At 37.6% G+C, this 23,186-nt stretch overlaps 1 protein-coding gene across 1 annotated transcript in view; it reads left to right on the forward strand.

The window, feature by feature from the left end:
- The window catches only part of tp53i11a (tumor protein p53 inducible protein 11a), a 59,896-nt gene extending 37,737 nt beyond the window's left edge, over positions 1 to 22,159 (forward strand). The window contains exons 3-8 of the mRNA XM_055201218.2: positions 1,152 to 1,323; positions 10,895 to 10,953; positions 11,092 to 11,140; positions 13,640 to 13,730; positions 15,728 to 15,829; positions 18,172 to 22,159. Coding sequence (XP_055057193.2) covers positions 1,198 to 1,323; positions 10,895 to 10,953; positions 11,092 to 11,140; positions 13,640 to 13,730; positions 15,728 to 15,829; positions 18,172 to 18,305 — 561 coding nt within the window. The 5' untranslated portion in view covers positions 1,152 to 1,197 and the 3' untranslated portion in view covers positions 18,306 to 22,159. The remainder of the gene's footprint in view (positions 1 to 1,151; positions 1,324 to 10,894; positions 10,954 to 11,091; positions 11,141 to 13,639; positions 13,731 to 15,727; positions 15,830 to 18,171) is intronic.
- The last annotated feature ends 1,027 nt before the right edge of the window (positions 22,160 to 23,186 follow it).

The raw sequence follows: 23,186 nt of genomic DNA on the forward strand, positions 1-23,186 counted from the left end.
TTCTGTGACATTTATTTAAAGGACAAGTTCGGTATTTTACACTTAAAGCCCTGTTTTCAGATTGTTTATGGTGAAATAAAACGCTTTTGACTGAATTTTCGACATATGCGGCTGCCCTGAGATTTTTCGCTTGTTTGCGTTTCACCTCACAGTTCTACAATGGGTTTAATGGTGCACTGGAACAATCCTTCCTAAAATGCATTAAACTTTCATTTACAAAGAGGTGAAATTCACCGAGTGGTCAGGGGTGTTCACTGATATGCTCACACAAAAAATCGCTGCAAAAGATGCTTTCCAACAGTTGTTTTAGCATTCGTTGTTAACTTGTGGACCTATTTTTCCAAACACCTCACACCCGTACATTCTTCCGCTTAGAGCTTGAATAATAGACAATCCAGCCCAGATGGTGGAGCTAATCCGCCATTGCCAATTGCAAGAATAGAAACAAAGCCACAAGAATAGAAACCACTCGGTGAGTTTCACGTCTTTGTAAACGAAAGTTTAATGCATTTTAGGAAGGATTGTTCCAGTGCACCATTAAACCCATTGTAAAGGTGGGAGGTGAAACACAAACACGCGAAAATTCTCGGGGCAGCCGTATATGTCGAAATTTCATCATAAACAATCTGAAAACAGGGCTTTAAGTGTAAAATACCGAACTTGTCCTTTAAACATTAAGAATGTGTTAAACGGAGAGCACCTACTCTTATTGATAACACAAAAAGGAAACGCTATTAAGCCAAATATTTAAAATTTGTGAATGTAGCTTCACCACATTACAATTCTATGCACCTGGTATTAACCTTGATCACTTGGTGTAGCTTTCTCCAGATATATCACCTGCCTTTGCTGCCCTCTTAGAAATTTGATTTTTTTTGCTAGCGTATCTAAATCAGACGAACACAATTTCCTCTGTGTGTGCATGTGTGAGAAAACAGGAACTCAGCATATTTATACATTCATATATTCCTTCCTTCTTGTTTCATTTAGCCTGCATAAAGTCATAGCTTTAATTTATACATAAAATTATCTTAAAATATTGGTATTAAACAAAGCAACAGGTAATGGTTACGCCCTGCATGTGTATATGTATAGCTCTACATCATTTGAATACTGGGTACAAACAGTTCTGAGATGCATTTTTTTCTCAGTCCCTCTGACAGCTCACTGAAGTGCCTTCTGCATACTGCTGCTGTCATGGCTTCCACACCTCCTCCTCTCATGAAGAAACACAGTCAGACTGATCTTGTGAGTCGCCTCAAGTCCCGCAAGGTCCTGGGTGTCGGTGGGGAGGATGACGACGGGGAAGTGCACAGGTCAAAGGTATTGATGCACTCACCTGCAGCGGTGTTAATTAATGCCATTCATCGACACTCTAAAAATGGTTGGGTTATTTTTAAGCCATGTTGGGTAAATATTACACAGAACTGGGTTAAAATTGATCCATCTGCTGGGTTATTATATCCCATGGTTGCATAACAACAACCCAACATTGAGTCATTTTTAACCCAGCACGTGTTCTGTCCAATATTTACTGTACCCATTATGAGTTAAAAATAGCCAAGGCATTTTAAAAGTGAAGCATTTCATTACATTATTCATGTATCCTTTGGGCAGTATTTCCCAAAAAAGATATATATTCTACCTTTTAAAGATTGAATTTTTATAATTTCAGAGTGACTGTCAGGGCCCAATTCTAGTGACAGCTCTAGTTACAGCCGAAGCACTTGTGCAAAAGCTGACAGCAGCACCAGATCTGCATAGGGAAAAATGTCACCCCAGAATACTGAAGTTTAGAGTCAGACATGGGTTTTACACTGGTTGATTATTTATGTATTAGTTGTCATTAAGGAAAGAATTCAGTTTTTTATTTTAATTAGACACTTCACTCTTTTAAACCTGTCATCCAAATACACATATTTAAATCTTAAGTCATATATTTGATAGCCTATGCCATTTTCAACATTTTGTACAATACACCTTTGTGCCAAATGTTGTTAAAGGCTTTATATAAAGCACCAGGCTTAGCTTGACGGCGAATGTGACTTTCGTTTACTTTACAGCCATAACATGATTTAATACTTGAAGGTACCATTAAAATGAGGGGCAGTGAGTCATAAAAATGTTTGACCAAGAAGCTAAAAATTAATTTGGTCAATGTTTAGATGTACTAGCACATGCAGTATATTAAAAGTTAACACACATGAGGTACAGTAAAAGCCACAAACCTTCTGATTCTTGATTTCATGGGTAATCCAAATGCTCTAAACACACACACACATAAATATTTATTACATAAATATGAAGAGTTTTGTTGCAAAACGAGATAACTCAGTTTTTAACATTTTTGTCAAAACATGTTTATTATTATGTTTAGGGATGTCCCGATCCGATCACGTGATCGGAAATCGGCCCCGATCACGTGGTTTCAGACTCGATCGGAATCGGACGTTACCTCCCGATCAGGACTCGGATACATATGCAGGGTTTAAAATCCATTACGGTCTCGCTCTGCTCCACGCCAGTGTACGTGCTTCGCTCACTGAAAAAAATGATTAATTGAATTTAATCAATTTTTTAAGGTAAGTGGTTGCAATCAATTTATTTAAGCTACATTTAAACAAAAGTTTTATATTTTACTTTACGTTACTAATCTTTTTTGTTTAAATGTAGCTTAAATAAATTGATTGCAACCACTTACCTTAAAAAAATTGATTAAATTCAATGAATCATTTTTTTCAGTGCTGGTGCGTGTGAACTGAACTGAGAGAATAGGCTTGTTCGACTTCATGCAGCGCCATAAGAACTGGCAGCCAGATGACGTCAAAGTTCCGTGAGAGCGATTTAAAAGCAAACTCATATGATTTTGTGGATCACTCTCGCTGTAGTTTGACGTCACCCGGCTGTCGATTGTTGCGGCGCCGCATGAAGTCGAACAAGCCTATTGACGTGCTTTCATTCATAGGCTTCACACTCGTGCGTGCAAGGAACCCACGACAAAATTTAAACTCATTTAAACTACGCTTTGATCGTTTTTGTCACTATGTGCTCAGATTTGATTATACAGATTAATTACGACCTAACTATAGGTATTTTATAACTAACTGCTGACCAGCTTAGGGAATCTCTATGGCTGATTTATAAGATATATTGCTGAATCAGTATGTTGTTTTTCTTGTTAATTGAGTCTTTTTGGGTATCTATCTTATGCCTAGAATTAGTCAAGGAGGTGGATTCTTATAACTTCCTTCAAAGTTCGATCAATTGTGCATAATGACATGTGCAACAAATGCATATAGGGTGTCAGACTCATAGATTTGCATAATTTAAAGTTCAGGTTTTAAAGCTGGGTCAACATGTGGCACAGCTTTAAAACTGAAACTTATAAAATCCTATCAGAGGTCCAAAATGTCATTGAAACACACCAGTGGCTTTGCTGTCATCAGGATTAAACATGTTACCCCTCGAACCCCCCCTCCCAACAGAGCCTCCCCACAAAACAAATCCCAATTTAACCCCTGTACATATACTATATATATTCTCATTATTTTTTAACACATCTGTAGTTATGCGCGGGCACAGAGTTAGACTCTTTTGACTAGACACAGAAACAGCAATGCGTGCGGCATGACATAAGGAACATCCTGGTTCTGTTTTTTCGCTCTTATTTATTCTTTTTTTATGTATTATAGAAGTATCGGATCGGGACTCGGTATCGGCAGATACTCAAAATCAAATGACTCGGACTCGAGAGCAAAAAAACCTGATCGGGACATCCCTAATAATGTTATCATGTTATTATTTTGTTTTATGGTGCTACTTAGCTGTATTTTTAAATTATGAAGGTTTCAATCAAAACAAACCAACTGCATGTAACGTGTGTGTGCTTTAACTCTTTTCCCGCCATTGACGAGATATCTCGTCAATCAAGTGAAAACGCTTCCCCGCCAATGACGAGTATTTCCGTCTTTCCGCAATACCGCTATTATCCACTAGGTCCGCAACTTTTTAAAACTGGAAGTATTGCCCTATGGCAACTGCTGCATGTCCGTGTCTGTTTTAAAGATCGCTCTGAATTAGATCTCTATGAAAAGCCTGCATAAAAATGGAATTATCTCTGCTTTTTGCTCAAAATGTGGTGTTTTTGCACAAACTTACCCATATTCAAAAGCTGATTACAAAAGAACTACTGAAGGTAGGATGAAACGGTTTTTTTTTTTTTTTTGAAAGCAGAGGGTCTGTTCTTTCATTTGGTACATTGTATGTTTATATATTTGAAGAAGAACATTTTCTGGAAGACATTACACTTTTGTGAAAATCATGAAAAGCGCTTGCGCTGGCTGGCAACTTTTTTTAAAAACGCTGGCGGTGAAAGAGTTAAAGAAAGTGAAGGAGAGTAGAATCCATATGCAAAAGAGGTTTAATAAAGTAAATCCCAAAAGGGCCAGCAAACACACCCAATAAGGGCAATCCACAAACATAATCCAAAACAGGCAAATGGTCAGGGCAGGCCGAGAACAATCAATATCCAAATATCAGGCTAAGGTCAAAAACAGGCAGACAGAAACCAGGATACAGGTACAGACAGGCTAGACAAACTGAACAGGCTAAATAATAATCAGCAGTGTGTGAACAGAATCGAAGTGGCTTTATACAAAACAAACAGGAAGTCGGAAGTGAGACATGACATGATATCAAAATAAAAGTCAGAACAGAACAGGGTATCAAAATAAAAGTACAACACACAAAACACAACAGAAAACGACAAAACCCTTACACTACAGTTGAATTGATATTAATTGGAATGCACAACCAAAAAACGAAATTTCTGGAAAATAAAAAAAACGGAGTTATCTCGTTTTGCAACGAAACTCTTCATATATTTTTTTCTTAAAATAATACATGTATGTGTGTGTATTCATAGAAAGTTTCAGCAGTAACAGCATAAACATGCGTCTGTCGTGGTCCGCACGTAACTTCTGGTAAACTCCGCTAAGAATAAATAACAACAAAGTTCTGAAACATAGTTTATTTATATAACAAGCAAAAAACAACACATAGATTACCTAGGAAACCAAAACATTTGTTATTTTCAACGTGGCATTTGTTCAAGAGATCAGTTTAGCAACTAGTCAGACCATTAAAAAAACAAAACCATAAAGTTCGGATCCAGACGTGTATCGTGTCAGCGCACGTGAGTCCGATGAAACCGCCTATATATACTTAATTATTATACACAGTACACACACATATATTATGTAAACAAAAACTTTTTTTCTGCAAACGATTAGTCCCGATTAATCGTGAGGCGGCACTAAAATGGTTTTGATTGTTTGTTTTATATTTTTGCTTCCAATTCCCTTTTTGATTTTTTTCTATTTGAAGATATACCATATATGTAAAGCTAAATGCCAATAGGCTTTATGCCCGGCTGCTCTACTTCCTGAACTTCAGCCAGCTCCTTGTTTCCTGTCTGCCATTATTGGACAAACTGATTAATCCGGGTGTGTCTGATTATTGTTGTTGTGACTACTGAGATTAATCAGTTTGTCCAATAATGGCAGACAGGAAACAAGGAGCTGGCTGAAGTTCAGGAAGTAGTGCAACTGGGCATAAAGCCTATTGCATCAAAACGAGCTGAGAATAGATCAGAATATACTGTACTAAACATAATGCACACACAGAGCTCTCGTCCAATACATGAAATGTGCATGGATGTCAGACTAACACGGTAAACACAAATTTATAGTGCATTTGGTGCACACCTGCTGGTGGTTGAATAGATGAGTTATGGCATCCACCCCTCGCACTCATCCTGCCTGCAGTCACATCACACCACCATGAATAACCCACAATGAGAGCTAACTGGCACTACCTTGGTCTTTAACCACGCGGTTCGTGCTCAACGCTGCTCAAACCGACTCACGCCACTGCGCTCGTGACACTTTGAGGTACTTCACGTGAAACATGGATGGCACTCAGACACAGCTGCCCTCTCTGCTGCACATCAAACAAGGTGTAGGGTCACAGAGAAAGATAAAAACATCCATTAAAGGGGCAGTCTGCCCATTCAACATTGATGTCTCATTCAGCTCTGTGATTGGTGGAGCTGTATGCATCAGTTCAGCTTCATATATATCGTCGCTGCCCGATGAAACTCACGTATGTCCAAAACGGTTACTTTTCAGGAAGTGAAAAAAACACCGTATATCAAAAGCAGTTGAATGTAGCGTTGTCATACTTGGTACGGCATATTTACATGTAACCATATTCTTGCCAGTGAAATGATATAATCCACATTTGACAAAAATTGAGTTTAAATGGACATGCGTGCATATTTTACAGTAACTGTGATCGATACGCGTTCTTCCGATCATTAAATAGAATGGCCAAGTCGCGTTTCGTATTGACAGATGAATACGCTCAGTTTATTAAATAACATACGTCTTGGTTAAATACGCTTACTTTATTTAATATTAATTATAAGTGTATTAAATGTCTCTTGCAAGCTATGAAGGGACAATGAATCAATACACTGACAAAGTCCCTGCAACACCAGCTCAACCGAACAATGCCAGAGCACCACAACGTAGAAAACAGCAGCGCGTTTAATAAATGATTACAATGAATTTCATTACATATGTACAAGAAAACACACCATCAGCATACAACGCAACATATGTGACCCTGGACCACAAAACCTTAAGCATCGCTTGATTTTTCAGAACATTTTAACCAAATGCTTTCACAAAGTGGTGGGGAAATCCCCAGCGTATAACACCAATGCTAGACAGATACTTTGTTTGCACAGTCCTACCGTAATTAAGTAACTCATAGATGTTAGTCTGGCGTCCGGGGGAAACGTTTACCTCGAAGGAAAGTCATTGTCATGTTTATTCGGCTATATCCAGTGCTGAGCTTCGATGAAACTTTACGAGACCGGCGAGATGCTTCACAGGCGGAAGATATGCGGCGTGATTGACAGCTTTGACACCAAACGGGTACGTGAAAATCAGATGACATGATTTCACAAGTTTTCATTGGCTATTTAGGTATGTGACGCATACTGTATATCGAAATGAACCTGGACATTCAATCATTCAAGTCGAAAAATCTCAAAATCGGCAAAATGAACATACGTGAGTTTCATCGGACAGCGACGATATACTTTTTAGGGTAATAAATCAGCATTGGGTGAGAGTGGTAGAGATCATGGGTTTATTTTGCAATCTTTATTAAATGTGTACCTTAAAGTCAATTTGGATAAAACGGTCTTCTGAATGCATTAATGTAAATGAATGATACAATTTCAAGTGTGTGCTACATCAAAACACTAATTTGTGGTGGGCAAATGGTTTTGTTTTTCCATTAGTTGTAAAAGACTTGCACTCGCCCCACGACATTGATTTTGTCCAAATACATCATGCCCTACATTATCATCTGATGTACTCCATTTGATTTCTCCATTAACTCGTCACTCAAATAAGCTATTAGCACGGTTTCTGTGGTCAAACAAACATACTGTGTTGCATCTATGATTACAGGTCTTATGAGAAAACTCCCTCATGAGTACTCCCTGTTCCCAGAAGCTGTTGAGATGTGTTAACCCCCCCCCCCCAAACAAGCAGAGCGAGGTGTCGATTGAATGGAGCGCTCCCATAGCACTAGACATGCTTTTGTTTCCCCGTACCGAATGTATACTGTCTGAACACTGCAGTCATTCTTTTCATTATAAGCTGCTGCTCTTTACTGGACAGTGAATACAGCATCATTTCTATATTGAGGTCTTCGAACGGCAAAGTATTTGGCACACTGCCTCCTCGATATAATCTGAATGAATGGAAGTAAATTAATTATAGCGTAGTTATTAAAATTAGCTAAACAGATTTAAGAACAACTAATGTCAGCTTGACTTGGCATTCGTTTAATTGTTAAGCAATTACTGTACTGCATGTGTTGCTGAGAGGGTCGCACACGCCCCCATTCAAACACACACTGTGAAGCACATCAAGTGTCTCTAAGGAGAAGTGCATATTTTTTCTTATTTACATTTGCATTTGGTTTTTATTCCAAGTGTCTTACAGCGCATACATTTCTTTCTTCAGTATGCATGTTCCTTGGGATCTAACCTATGTCCTTGTGTTGCTAACACAATGCTTTACCAGAAATAGAAATAAGTTTCTTAAAGGAAGGTCACTGGAAAACAACAAATGCCTTTTTGCTAGCATTGATTAGGACCACATTCTCCAGATTAGAGCCGTCACTTCTCAATGCAGTCTTCGGCTTGCCTTATAATATGACCTTTCCTCAAGCTTTCAGCACCGAAGTCTCCCATCAGCAAAGGATCAGGTTTTCATCAACTGTAAATTACCCACCGCGCGCAGAAGCTTTTAGTGAAGCATGGTGGAGAGGGATAGATCCAGCTTACTTAGGATGGTAGAAGGAGAGAGACTGAATCTTTAATGGCCATTAGGATGTGCTGATTTTTTACCCCTGGAAGTCAAATCAAATTCATCATTCATGGATGGAAATGGAAAGAGGAAGACGACATTATTGTGCTAATCTCTTATAGTGGACATCAAAGAAATATCTTAATTGCATTAGTAATGCACGTACCTATTACTTTGTTACAAATTTACATGTTTTTGATGAACGAAACATCTTAGACTCTTACTGATTTACTCTTGCGTCTTTGCTACGCTCGCCCACCTTGGTTACTGTTGTTAGGTCTGACAGGTTTTCCTATTTGCTCCAAAGAAAAAAATATAACGCCAACTGTTTTATAGCATCTGGATTAACAGTGTATTTATAGATAAATATTTATATCAAATGCATATGACAGAATATTACAGATGACAGCTATTGCCAAGGTGGGATTGGCCAGTAATGTATTTAAGATGGGCCTTAACTAAATAAAAAAAGAACACATTTGTTAACTCACAGGAACTCGGCTCTGTAAAAGGTCAGCCAAGGAAAAAAGCGAGTTTTGCTAGACTCAAAATCATCCTTGTTTTACATACGATATTTTTTAAGTAGCATAGGGATTGTTAGGAACACCTGTTAAATTTCTCATTAATGCAATTATCTAATTAACCAATCACATGGCAGTTGCTTCAATGCATTTAGGGGTGTGGTCCTGGTCAAGACAATCTCCTGAACCTCAAACTGAATGTCAGAATGGGAAAGAAAGGTGATTTAAGCAATTTTCAGACAGGCCGGTCTGAGTATTTCACAATCTGCTCAGTTACTGGGATTTTCACGCAAAACCATTTCTAGGGTTTACAAAGAATGGTTTAAAAAGGGAAAAACATCCAGTATGCGGCAGTCCTGTGGGGGAAAATGCCTTGTTGATGCTAGAGGTCAAAGGAGAATGGGCCGACTGATTCAAGCTGATAGAAGAGTAACTTTGACTGAAATAACCACTCGTTACAACCGAGGTATGCAGCAAAGCATTTGTGAAGCCACAACACGCACAACCTTGAGGAGGATGGGCTACAACAGCAGAAGACCCCACTGGGTACCACTCATCTCCACTACAAATAGGTTAGAAAAGGCTACAATTTGCACAAGCTTACAAAAGACTGGAAAAATGTTGCCTGGTCTGATGAGTCTCGATTTCTGTTGAGACATTCAGATGGTAGAGTCAGAATTTGGCGTAAACAGAATGAGAACATGGATCCATCATGCCTTGTTACCATTGTGCAGGCTGATGGTGGTGGTGTAATGGTTGGGGGATGTTTTCTTGGCACACTTTAGGCCCCTTAGTGCCCCTTATTTGGCATAGTTTAAATTCCACGGCCTACCTGAGCATTGTTTCTGACCATGTCCATCCCTTATGACCACCATGTACTCATCCTCTGATGGCTACTTCCAGCAGGATAATGCACCATGTCACAAAGCTCGAATCATTTCAAATTGGTTTCTTGAACATGACAATGAGTTCACTGTACTAATCCGTTTTATCCTGTTATAAGGACATTACTAAAATAACTCCAAATGTGTTAGTCTGTAAGATGATGGACATATGTATCTTGCATTGCTTGAGGGTAGTAAATCATGGGGTAATTTTGAAATTTGGCTTGAGTATCCTTTTAATGTGGTAAAATCCCAAAACACAATATTCCACATACACATCTCTTTATTTCCTTCTGTCTGGTGAGCCTGTGCTCCCCTGAGGTCTGCAGTTTGATTTGACAGGGCTGAATAGGAACACAATGCCGTCGTTGTGAAACCAACCTACTGACTGTCAGAACGGGCGTATTAGATCAGCACAACTCAAACTTTCCTATCACTCTCTCCAGATGCAACATAAAATAAAACAGTGTCTTTCTGTATGGTCTGTTTTAGTCCTGGCAGGCAAATTTGATAATCCTTTTTTGGACTCGAAATGAAATGCTTTCCTCAATTTTATATTTTCAGACCATGGGTCTACATTTTATTGCACCACCTAGCTCATAATTTTGTAAAATGTTTACAGTTGGACATTATAAGGCATCTTATATCTTAAATTAAGTTTCCATTAATTAAACTTAAGCATTATTAAAATATTAATTAAATGATTTAGTTTACACTTTTTTTACGGTGCCCTTGTTACAGTAATAAGTACTGAGTAATAATGATTAACAATATGTACTTATGGTTTGGTTTAGGATTAGTTGCATGATTATGCAAAACCGTTATTACTACAACAATTACATGTAATGTGTAACGAAGACATCGTAAAATAAAATTTTACCTGATTTCATAAAAAAAAGATCAAATGATTGCCCAGTGATGAACTGGCCATCTATGAAGGGCCTAACCTGGCTGTGGCCGAAAATGATGCTGATATAGTGGGTTTATAGAAAAAATAAAATGTTCAATGCAAATATTCATAATTCCCTTTGTTTTGCAGATCAGTCAGATGTTGGGTAATGAGATGAAGTTTGCTTTACGTGAGCCCCTTGGCCTTCGGTAAGACTTCCATTCAGACTTTTAGTCTCTTCACGTCTAAACATTGACTTCAGTCCTGCAGGGTTTAGTGTGTGGCGCATTTGTTTTACTAGAGGCCAGCCGGTTTGATGTGTAATGTTTTTAGTTCTTTGCTTTCAGGCTTTGGCTCCTCATCTCTGCAGTGCTGTTTACATCTACATCTCTAATGGTGAGCATTACTGGTGCTGTATCCATCGTCTAATAGCTTACTCATGCCTTAAAAAGGTAGTAATAAACTAAGTTTTGTGTCTAGCATCAACAGGTAGGACTGGATATAATGGCTCTGTCTCTCAATCTAGTGAACTGCGTTGCTTTCTTGTGCCTACATGGTCAGCTAAGCGGAATAGAAACTTTTCTGACCAAATGACCATTTAGGAACGGTCCACATATGCAGCATCAAGCCCTTAAACATATAATGCTACTCAAGCAAACCCAATGGGATACTTATAGTTGATTTAAATAACATCTAGGCCTGTCGTGATAATGACTATATTGACTTATTGCACGATAAGTGAACATGACATCTGTAGTTTTTGTTTTTTTTGAAAGAAAGATAAAGAGAGAGAGAGAGAGAGACGTGTGTTTTTTTACTGTCTGTCTACTGTCTGTCTTGGTAAAGTGTCAGGCGCAGCTCAGGGTCCACACATAGAGAGAAAGAGCGGACAGTGACAGGCGAAGAGAGCATTACTCAAGCTGAAATTTCGTGTTTTCCTGGTGAATATGTGAAGAGTTTGTTTCCTAAACGCAATAAATCCATTTTCACTAATTTCTGTAAAAATGTGTTTTCTATACCAAGAAAGTGACAAGATGAAAACCACAATTTTCTGTTACAAACTTTCACATAGCATCTTTAGGTTATAAAAACATAAAAATTAATTTGATTTTCAAAGATTTATTATACAAACTGATTATTTTTTCCACAAAATGCCATAAATCCATGAACCAAGTTTTTTTTCAAAATGCTATAAATCTATTGAATCAATATATAAATGTGCATTCATCTTTGCCATGTTATATTCATTTAGTTGACTAGTGGTGTACACTGATTAAAAAAATAAACATTGATGGTATTAATCAAAACACTTATTTTGTCATATTAAGAACACTGTCATTGCTGCTGTTATACTTTTATATATACGTTTGTCGCATTTTGGGGAAAAAGGGAGAAAAGATAACATAATAACACAGCGGAAATTGGATTTTGCTTAAAATTAAGAATTAACTTTTTAATAGTGACCTGATACAATACTGATTTTGGCGCTAACTCTTTTTTTAACTGCTATTTATCGAGTTTTGGAACTCTTCATATACATTTTTAAAGAATAAATTTTACTGGAATTGGTTTCAAAGCTTCAACCCGCATCTTCGAACACTGAACAATGACTATCAGCTGTTTCACATTTAAATGCATATTTTATTATATTTATTTATGTTTTAAATATTTAGATAATTTTTTCTTCCATTCCAATTTCATATTAATATTTCATATTTTTCATCTTAATATTTTTTAAAAAATGTATCTTCTTAGTAAGGATGTACTTGCATTATTATGCTATTTTATTGTCATATATAATCAGCAGTGGCGGCCGGTGACTTCTTTTTTCGAGGGCGCACGATGCGAAGTTTGTCACAGAATGTATGAAGCCCGTCATGTGTGTGGTTCGTTATTTCAAAATATGTGTTCTGTGCATCGAGTGATCCTGTGTGGTGTGTGCATCACGTGTCTTGTCAAAATAAGTGCCTGCTGCAGACGCGTCTAAAGGGTTTATGATAAAAGAGATGACTGCGTTTGCCAGATACTCGCATAATCTCATGTGTAATCAGAGTTTAGTGTTAAGGGAGTGTCTTGCGTGTATTTTGTGAACGTGAGCATCACTTTTATCATAAATGGTTTTGAGGCGTGTGCAGCAGGCACTTTTTTTGACATAACACGTGATGCACATGGTTCACATGACGCAACAAACACATATTTTGAAAACATGAGCAAAACACATGACACTCCGAACACATATTTTGGATTTGCGCCCCTCGAAAGAGCAGTCACGAGCCGCCACTGATAATCAGTAAAATAAATTGGTCTTAAAAAGACTATTGACTATCGCAAAGTATTTCTGGGACAATTAACCGACTTATGAAAAGTAGCTATTATGACAGGCCTAATAATATCACTAACATCTCGCTTGGTTAAAGACGGAGTCCACAATGTTTGAAAGCCAATGTTGATATTTGAAATCACCTAAACAAACACGCCCCTACCCCAATAGAATCTGGACCTTCTGTTGATAGACCCGCCCCACACAAACGCAACCCCGCAAGGATGTCGGTTAGTAGACATGCTCCTTACTGCTGATTGGCTATAAGTGTGTTTCGGCAGTCGGCCCGTCTCCTTTTCCAAAGTGTTTTTCAAACATCGTGGACTCCGCCTTTAACAATGGGATACACTGACATTTAAAAAAAAATGTTTTGGAAAGAGGGACTTCTTAGATACAAGAACTAAACAGAGTTGGTCAGATAGACTGGGAAGAGAGGTGCTGCAATAATGTAAAAAATATTTTAAAAAATCAAGACTTTTTACATAAGCATAATAGGTACACTTTAACCATCTCTCTTTAAAGCTTCAATATTCATACAGTAGTTACAGTTTATGCCCTTTCTTTCTGTGTTGCAGGCCCTGGCCTTCCCCAACCAACTTTATGAGATCATATTTGAGCTCACCACCACCAGAATCTCCATCAGACTTTATGGAGGATCTCTGCTGTGTATGTTCCATTTCATTCTATAAATGTTTGATTATGTCGACACATATACTACGTGGACACCATAAATGGACAACCCTTTCAGTTAGTGCTTTTGGTAATTTGGTGAAATCAAATTTTCAGTGTACAGCTCACCCATTTAACTTTGTTCCATCTACAGTAGCAAGAACAACAGGTCTTCCACAAAGTGGAAAGAAACAAGCTCACATTACTGAAGTGCAGAGCATTAAAGCATAAAACTGGGTGTGCCTCATAGAAAAGTGAAGCTACTGCTGGGTCTTTGATCGCCCCCTGCTGATCACACCAAACGCGTTTTAAATGCTTGGAAACGCAAGGCACGACGCACTGCGTTGGAATGCGTATTTTGCAGCGATTTTTGTGTGAGCATATCAGTGAACACCCCTGACCACTCGGTGAGTTTCACGTATTTGTACACGAAAGTTTAATGCATTTTAGGAAGGATTGTTCCAGTGCACCTATAAACCCATTGTAGAGGTGGGAGGTAATACAACAAACACCTGCAAATTCTCGGGCCAGCATCATATGTCTAAATTTCAGTCAAAAACGTTCTATTTCATCATAAACAATCAGGGCTTTAGGTGTAAAATACCGAACTTGTCCTTTAATGTTAGTGCTCATGATTTCAGACCTCAAGAAAATTAAAGAACGCACATCAGTCTTAAATGGGTGCTCGACCAAAAACCAAGTAAGAGGATTAAATGTAAAGTCGGCACACCAAAGCTCCAAACATCAACATTTATTTAAAAGACTTTGCGTGCCGTGTGACGTTTCGAGCATGCTGGCCTTTTTGAACTTTCGTCTACATCAAAAATATTTGAAACATTAAACTTTGATGATCCTCAAAATGGATTTCACCGGCAAGGTCATTTCTGTGCACTTTTTCCGTTTTTTTTTTAGGCATATTTCCATTTCGTCTCAATTTATGCGTAGCAGCTGTATAATGTAAACCTGCTTGTGAAAGTCTGTCTCCTACTCAAAGGAAACATTCATGATGAGCTTTTACACTGGCAGATTAGCGTATGATTTTAAGGGTTATGAATATTTTATGCCTTTGATTTAAAATATGGATGACTTCATATCATTCCATTAAGCCATATATAGGGCAGTGCTTTCAGACTGCTGGACAGTTCGACTGTTGTATAACTGATAATGACCCCCCGTTGGTCCCGTGTTGCTTCACAACAGTAACACATGCCGGGCGCACGCCGTGCTTTAGGTTACAGGCGGCTGTAGGAGGTCCTGTAATATACAGAGATTGCAGGGGTGGCTATTTTTGTGAAAATAATATCTCTTCTCTCACCGTGCACTTATTTAATTATGAATAGCAGCTCATTTGTCTTCTCTCTTTCTATCATGCCCGCCTATAATTCAGCACAGAAAAGATTTTTCTTCCTTGTTTGTTTAGAATAATCCCTGGCCAATGGGGAAAATGAGGTATTAAGCCAATGTGATTACATGTATTATCTCACAGCAACGCAGCACAACCCTGTTGTTCTGTGTGTGTACGTCATGTTAGGATAAAATTTTTGTCTGTTTTGTATTTAAACCCTTCACTGAGCTCCAGTAGTCCTTTTAATACACTATGACACCTGGTTTGGCACACAAATAATTCATACCCCTGTGGTGCTGCAAGGTGTGAATGTTCTTCTGTCAGATCGATGGCCAGTTCAATGGTGGGAATTACTCAAGCAAGGCTGAAAATGTAGTGCTGGCAGATGGTACTTGGCAGGGTTGGAGAAAGATGTTACCCATATCCGCAGTGTGGGAAGAGATCAGAGACTCTCCATGCATTTCTCCGAACTGAATCTGAACCCACGGCAGAATCCTCCTCCAGGCTTTGGATAGATTTCAAGCTGTAAATTCAGAGTGCTTATAGGGGAGGAGATTCACCGTTATGAATATTTAATGTGCCTCCTTTAATGTACCTGCCTGATTTAGGATGACCTCAGGCTTGACCGAGTGTTTCTTCTTCTCGACAGGTATTTCATTAATACTGTGGAATGGTTTGTACACAGCAGAAAAGGTCATCATTCAGTGGACGCTCCTCACAGAAGCATGTTACTTCGGGGTACAGTTTCTAGGTGAGGGAAAAAATTATTCTATTCATTATTAAAGGTGTGGTGCATGATTTCTGAAAGCCAATGTTGATATCTGAAATCACCTAAATAAACACGCCCCTACCCCAATAGAATCTGGACCTTCTTTTGATAGACCCGCCCCACACATACACAGCCCAGGCAATGATGTTGGTTAGTAGACACGCCCCTTACTGCTGATTGGCTACAAGTGTGTTTTGGTACTCGGCCCGACTCCCTTTTCCAAAGTGTTTTTCAAAAATCACGCACCCTGCCTTTAAGACAAATCTACACGCCAGGAAAATTGATTTAGGCCACTTCAAGAAAGTCTGGAGTTGAATTTTTCATAAGGCTGTGCTGCCCTCTTATGGCAACAGTCTAATACAAGATAAAGATGTCACACCATACATGCTACAGACTGCTACTTTTGAGTTTGTTGTACTTGTCATCGCGCTGTCATTGCGGGACTCACATGCTCTCGCGTCAGTCTCCAATCACGCCAGAAAAGATCACTAGATTTGTCCTAGTCACTTTTTGTAAATAAAATCCCTAAAAGGGGTTTAGAAAGTTGCTACATCTAGTGACAATGTCACCAAGTTGGCAACACTGCACTGCACTTCCCGGACTGTGCAAGTGTTTGTGTATGAACTCTGCCTGCCTCTGGTTAGCTAACTATGGAAATTAAGCCAATCAACATCGGTTATGTGGTTGTCACACCCCCTCTAACACACACACACCAATCATCATCAGGTATGTGTCTCTCAGCCCCCAACACACACACACACACTAGGAAAACATTGCCTGTCTGGATGAGAGAACCTACTCTGGTGAAAAATCACTTTAGTGAGATTAATTATAGTAATGCACAGCATTTATTGTCAGTAACGCTAACGGCGTTATAACGGGGGAAACAGTAATTTATTTGATTACTCGTTACTGAAAAAAATAACGCCGTTAGTAACGACATTTATTTCTAACGCCGTTATTATCATCACTGGTATCCAAGGTTTTAATCCAGTTTTAATCCAAATTTTCCCGCTGCGCTGATGTGCATGTGCGTCTGTTAGACTTGTGCGATATGTTAAACATCTTCCTATGTTTGTTTTACATCATCAATGTCTCAATGTTTTTTTATATTAAATAGAAAAATATATAAAGATGGAGAAGCCTAAATAGCCTAAGGCCCGGCCCGTGTATTAGTTGTGATGTTAAAATTGGCTCAAAGGTCGTAAAAAGGTCAGCCCATGTTGGGCTTGGGCTAAAATGCAGGGTGAATTAGAGGCCACATTCACTACAATACCATTACTTTTTCCTTTTATGGAAGTCAATGGGGCTTCAGATCGGTTTGGTTACAAACATTCCTTTAAATATCTTCCCTCATGTATATCAGAACAAAGAAATTTATATAGGTTTGTAACAACATGAAAGTGAGTAAATGATAACAGAATTTTAATTTTTAGGTGAACTATCCCTTTAAGGCACTATCTTTTAAAGGCTGCCTAAGTGAAATGTATGCCGATCTCCTGCTACTTTTTACCATATTTGGATACTATATCTTTACCATGTTAAAGGTTCTATAAATCTTGTTTATTTCATCTTAAAAATGCCCAACCATTATTTTTTTTTATCATTGCTTACACTAACACTACATTGTGTTTCCATAAGAGGGCAGCACTTCATTGTTTTAATACATACTGTGCCATACTATATGTACTAAAGTTCTCCCATTTACTCACCCTCATGCCATCACTTATGCATATCTTATGTATACTTCAGTTTAACACAAACAAATGTTTTATGAAAATGAAAAATAAAATAATGTTATCTTCTTATATGGGGATTAAAATGGTGATTGTCCAAAAAGCACATACGTCCATTATTTAAGTATTTCAAGCCATACTGTACATTCAAATATGACAGCACATCGGTAAATCTCACTGGTTCTTACGTTGCTTGTAATGAAACATGCATATGACAACAATTGCTTGATCATTTTGAGCACTAGGCTATATAAGATGATAACATTTTTTATTTTATTTTTATTTACCCTTTATTTTACCAGGTGATGTCCCATTGAGATATTCAAATCTCTTTTGCAAGGGAGCCCTGGAGATTATTTACATTAAACATGACAGAAGTTTAATGTAAAATTTTTCTTTTGAGTTTAAAGAAAGGAAGTCATATACATCTGGCATGGCATGAGTGAATGAGAAAACTTTTATTTTGGGCTAAACTACTCTTTTAAATTTATTTGAAAAGATGAATTCATTCTGTGTGTATTTAAGACCTCTGCTTTGTCTATTTTGCCAAATGACTCTTTAATGTATACATTTGTATGTTTTTTCTAGTGACATCCATCACCCTGTTGGAGATGGGAACTCTGTCCAACAGTGCAGTTGTCTTGCTTCTTGGTGAATCCTTCTTCTTCCTCATCACCTTGAATTACTATCATCACCTCGGTCGTCGCACCAAAAAGATCTGAGTGAGGTTGATGAGTCTGCGTTCAGTGATCAGACAGAATCTCATGTTAGATGGGTGGTTTGGCAGGCACCACAGAGGTCTTTGAATACAGTAGCTATCCACTTCCAGGACCAAATGAATTTATACTTCCCTCTTTCTATGTGGACAGTTTCAGTTTGATGTAAGTACGATCTCAGTGTATAGACGACAACATCAACAAACGTAACTTCCGGTAGACTTCCACAAAGAATCAATAACAACCTAGTCTCTGCTAGTGTAGATTATTTCTGATAACAAGCGAAATAAATTAACTTAGTTCAAATAGCTAAAGCGTATAGACGGTTTCATCGGACGCACGTGTGCTAATGTGATACACGTCTGGATCCGAATTTTACTTCCGGTTACGTTTTTTTAATGGTCTGACTAGTTGCGAAACTGATCTCTTGAACAAATGCCTCGTCGAAAATAACAAATGTTTTGGTTACTTGGTAATCTATGTGTCGTTTTTTTGCTTGTTATATAAATAAACTACGTTTAAAGAACTTTGTTGTTATTTATTCTTAGCGGAGTTTACCGGAAGTTATGTGCGGACCGCGACAGCCGCTTGTTTATGTTGTTACTGCTGAAACCGTCTATAAGCTACTACACTAAGCTAATGTTACTGTATAAAATGTATGTGTACAATGTTAACTACAGATTCTTGCCTTGCTGCCAAATTGATTCATACTCCCATGATCCATGCTCGAATCTGCTTTCATCTTTAGGAAGCCAAAGCTTTTTTATTTTTTGCTCCAAAGGTCAGTTTAGCCACTAGACATACCAATAAACAAACACAGACCGAAAGTTAAATTCAGAGCGAGGCGCAACACATGTGCGTCTGATGAATTAAATGTGAAGGGACCAATGATTTTAGATTTTACATTGAGTTTACCAAAGTGGCTAATTTAATGACAAATTTCTGAGACTGTACAGTATAGTGTGATTTAAAAGACACATATTTATGACACATTCATGTACAGTTGTGTTAAAAAAAATAGCAGAATACTAATAAAAGTGAAAAAAGTGCAGTAATGTTATAAATATAATTTATTTCCTTATTTTAAATTTATTGAAAACATTACACATTCAATTCCAAATCAAAGCATTAACAAAATGTTGTCTGTCTTGTTCTGTTAAAGCAAAGAAAACAAAGAAAACTAAGCTGCGCAACATTTTTCTCTGTAGAAACTTAAAACTGAACAAATGTCTTAAGAATTGAATTACTTATTTAGTTGCATAAGCATTGTTGTTGATAACTGCTGCAACCATCTTCTGGCACCTAAAACAGGTATTTCAGCCTAGTATCCACGGTTCTTGTCAATTTTTAGGTTTTGTTTCAGAAACTGCATTTTGAATGTCACCCCACAAGTTTTCAGTGGTGTAAAGATCAGAGGATTGAGCTGGCCAATCCATAACCTTAATCCTTTTTGCATTGAACCAAGATTTTGCCCTCTTGCTTGTGTCCATCCCAATACCATGATGCAATTGTGGCTTGAATTTAGTACCCGGGCCCCCTGATTTTACTCTCATCAGGCCACAAAATATAAAAAAAAAATTTCTTTGGGCCAGTTGATGTGATTCTGCACATGGCTTTTTTCAACAATGTTGCTTCACGAGGGCTTCTTGCAAACAGATGTCTTCAGTACTTACAGATCATTTTAGATCATCTTTGACCTTTCTAAAGGTGATGAAATGCTGAATCTCTGCAATCCTGACTATTCTTTGATCTGTGAAAGTTGCTCGTTTTCTTCCATGCGCTTTGGGGTTTTGTTGCCATTTTAAAGCATTTGGGATCATTTTAGCTGAGCATCCTAAACTTTGCTGAATTTCTTTATGTTTTCCCCTCTCAAATCAACTTTTTAATCAAATTGCATTGTTTCTCTGAGCAATGACGGAATGGTCCATTTTACATAGAAATATTACTACTACTTATAACAGTGGTTTATTAGGATAATGATGTTGCACTGCTATTTTTTTGAAAACAACTGTATGTCTGAAATGTTTTTAATAAGGAATACATTTTAGGAAGGTGGCTGTTTACATCATTTTGAAAAAGAGTTTGATGAACTTATGGTATTATAATTTATGTTAAGAAAATATGATTTTCTTTATTTATAGCAGACACAAAGATGGCACAGCTAAGTACAACAATATGACAGAAAAGCAACCAGTAAGACAAAACAGTAAATAACAATAGGCGTGAAGTGTTGCATATGACAAATATAGGATATACCAAAAATCTATTTAAATGCAGAATTAATAAATATAGACAGTTCAGGTTGTAAACTTCCAGAGTTATAAAGATTGATAAAGATCACATAATTAAGATTTTGCTGTTTTTTAAGTAAGGCACACATCAGTGTTTGTTGTGACATTGTATGTATGTAGTATTAAAATGCTTAATATTACTTTTAAAGGTTATATAATCTGTACCTTGTTAAACAACGTTTTGTACTGTTCTTTCAAGTCATTTATTGTGTCTTAAAATTCTAATTCTGTATGGATTTAAACCATGTAATTCTACCCCTACAATACCGTTTCAGGCATAAATGGTCTCCGGGTTTTCATGATAATTAATATGCATGTTAATGACATTATAAGTTTAGCTGTATTTATTAATGGAATAGTTCACTTCAAATTGAAATTCTGTCATCATTCACACACCCTAATTTCTAAATAAATAAAAAAAACTTAAAAGTAGTGCATGTGACCTGTGGGCTTTATTTAAAGACCTCGTAAGCCAGTTGTTATAATAATGTATTCCCTCTTTTATATATAGTGACAAATCTCAGTCTTTACCAAATGTGACAGAATTTTCATTTTTGGGTGGGCTTTTCATTTTACAGCTGTCATTATGCACATCAAATAGATTTCTAATTTATACTGTATGTCACAGGATGTAGATTATGTCTATAGTCATTCTCGCATGAACACAGTAGCTCTAAAATGTAGCACTTTCATGAATATATAAACTGTCATTGAATGAGATGGTCATTAGGGGCAATTTTGTTCAACTGTGTTAATTTAAAAAGTGTTCATTTAATATCTATAGTTAAATTTTTTTTTTGATTATGCACACAACGTCTGAGCTCAAATCTGCTACTGCTAGGTATAGATTACTAATTTTTTGTATATTAATGTAAAGTAAATTAATTTGGCTAGAGTCATGCTAAATATGCTTCCATTTTGAACTGTCATTTGAAAAGACAGATAGATAAGATTGTTGTTAGATCTCAGCCACTGCTGTAAGTGAAGGATGCTGGTAATGCTACAAATGTTGTCAAAATAACACTTCAATCCAGTAAACACAAATGGTGTTGTATCACTGGAAAATGACTGGACCTCATAAATATTTGATTAGAAATTATTTCAAATATTTTGTTTATTGGTGACCATAAAAACAACTGCACTTAGACAGTACAGTGCATATAATATGTTTATGCTCTGATTTGCTCATTTCAGCAGTTTATTTATTGTGCTTTAGAAAGAAAGTACTGTTTGTTTATATTACACATCTGTGTTTTTTTAATATATGAGCTGTTTATTATTATTCAGTTGATTAGCCAGACAATGGATCGTGATTTCATATTGACATTAAAGCACAGTTTATACACATGACCTGTTATATTTTGCTTTGTAAATATTTGATTTTTGAATTTGTTTTATTTTGAAGAAAGATAATCATAATGCCAGTTGCCGAATCTTTTAGGCTTCATTAAAAGTTTTTTTATGTTTAAGAAACTGTACACACACGTATGAAATGCCTCTTGTTTACTTTTTGTAGAGAAACAGTGATTGTGCTTAATGAATAAATCTATAACGTTTTTCAAATGGAAATGTGTTCTCTAAATTTATTTTTTTTACATCCTTAAGGAGTCATGATTCTGTTTTCTAATGGCCCTTACGAAAATTAACCATGGTTTTACAGTTAAAACTTCTTAGGTTACATATGTAAGCCTGGTTCCCTCAGAAGGGAAAGAGATGCTGCTTCGCCTTAGCAATGCTTTGGGAATGCCTCAAATAAACAAATAATGAGATAATGATGGAATGCAGCGCAGGCCATGAGTATAAGAGGGCATCCCAAACAAGCACACTCGCTTACCAAGTGCTGAAGCAAGTGCCTAAAGGGATGCAGGGAGACGCAGCATCTCGTTCCCTTAGGAAACCAGGGTTCCATACGTAACCTGAAACGTTCCCTTTCAAGGGAACTGGAGCTGCTTCACCATAGCAACGCTTTGGGGAGCAAGATGCCCACACTACCATACTACCAAATTCTTGTAGCATGTATAAACTGTACACAGTCAAGGCAATAGTACTTGGGACCCTAAGGAGGGATCTCGGTCTAGGTTATAAAACCTGACAAATGTGAAAGGGGAGGACCACCCAGCCGCATCACATATGTCCTGGAGCAAAGCCCCTGACCCTAAGGCATTAGAGGCAGCCATACCCTGGGTAGAGTGGGCCGTCACATTAACAGGTGAGGGTATGCCACAAAGTTTATAAGTATCCACTATCCATCTGCTCAAATTTTGCTTGGTTGCCGGGAAACCTTTCCTGGGTTAACCAAAGCGACTTCGACTTCCTCCACTGAGCAGTCCTGTGATCATATGTATCCAGTGCTGGCACAGGAGATACCAAATTCAGCTTTCCCTGGTCCGCATTCCTAAACGGGATAGGACAAAATGCAAAATGCCACGGCACATTGTTCAATACCTTAGGCACATATCCCAGCTTTGGGTACAGAAAGGCCTTCGCCATCCCTGGGGCAAATTTAAGACATGTAGGAGGGCCTGAAGGTCTTTCACTCGCTTTAGGGATGTAATAGGAACACTGTCTAAAAGATAGAAGCCTGTGTGGCACAGCG

This window comes from Misgurnus anguillicaudatus, chromosome 21, assembly GCF_027580225.2.
Source record: "Misgurnus anguillicaudatus chromosome 21, ASM2758022v2, whole genome shotgun sequence".
In the NCBI taxonomy this organism is placed as follows: domain Eukaryota; kingdom Metazoa; phylum Chordata; class Actinopteri; order Cypriniformes; family Cobitidae; genus Misgurnus; species Misgurnus anguillicaudatus.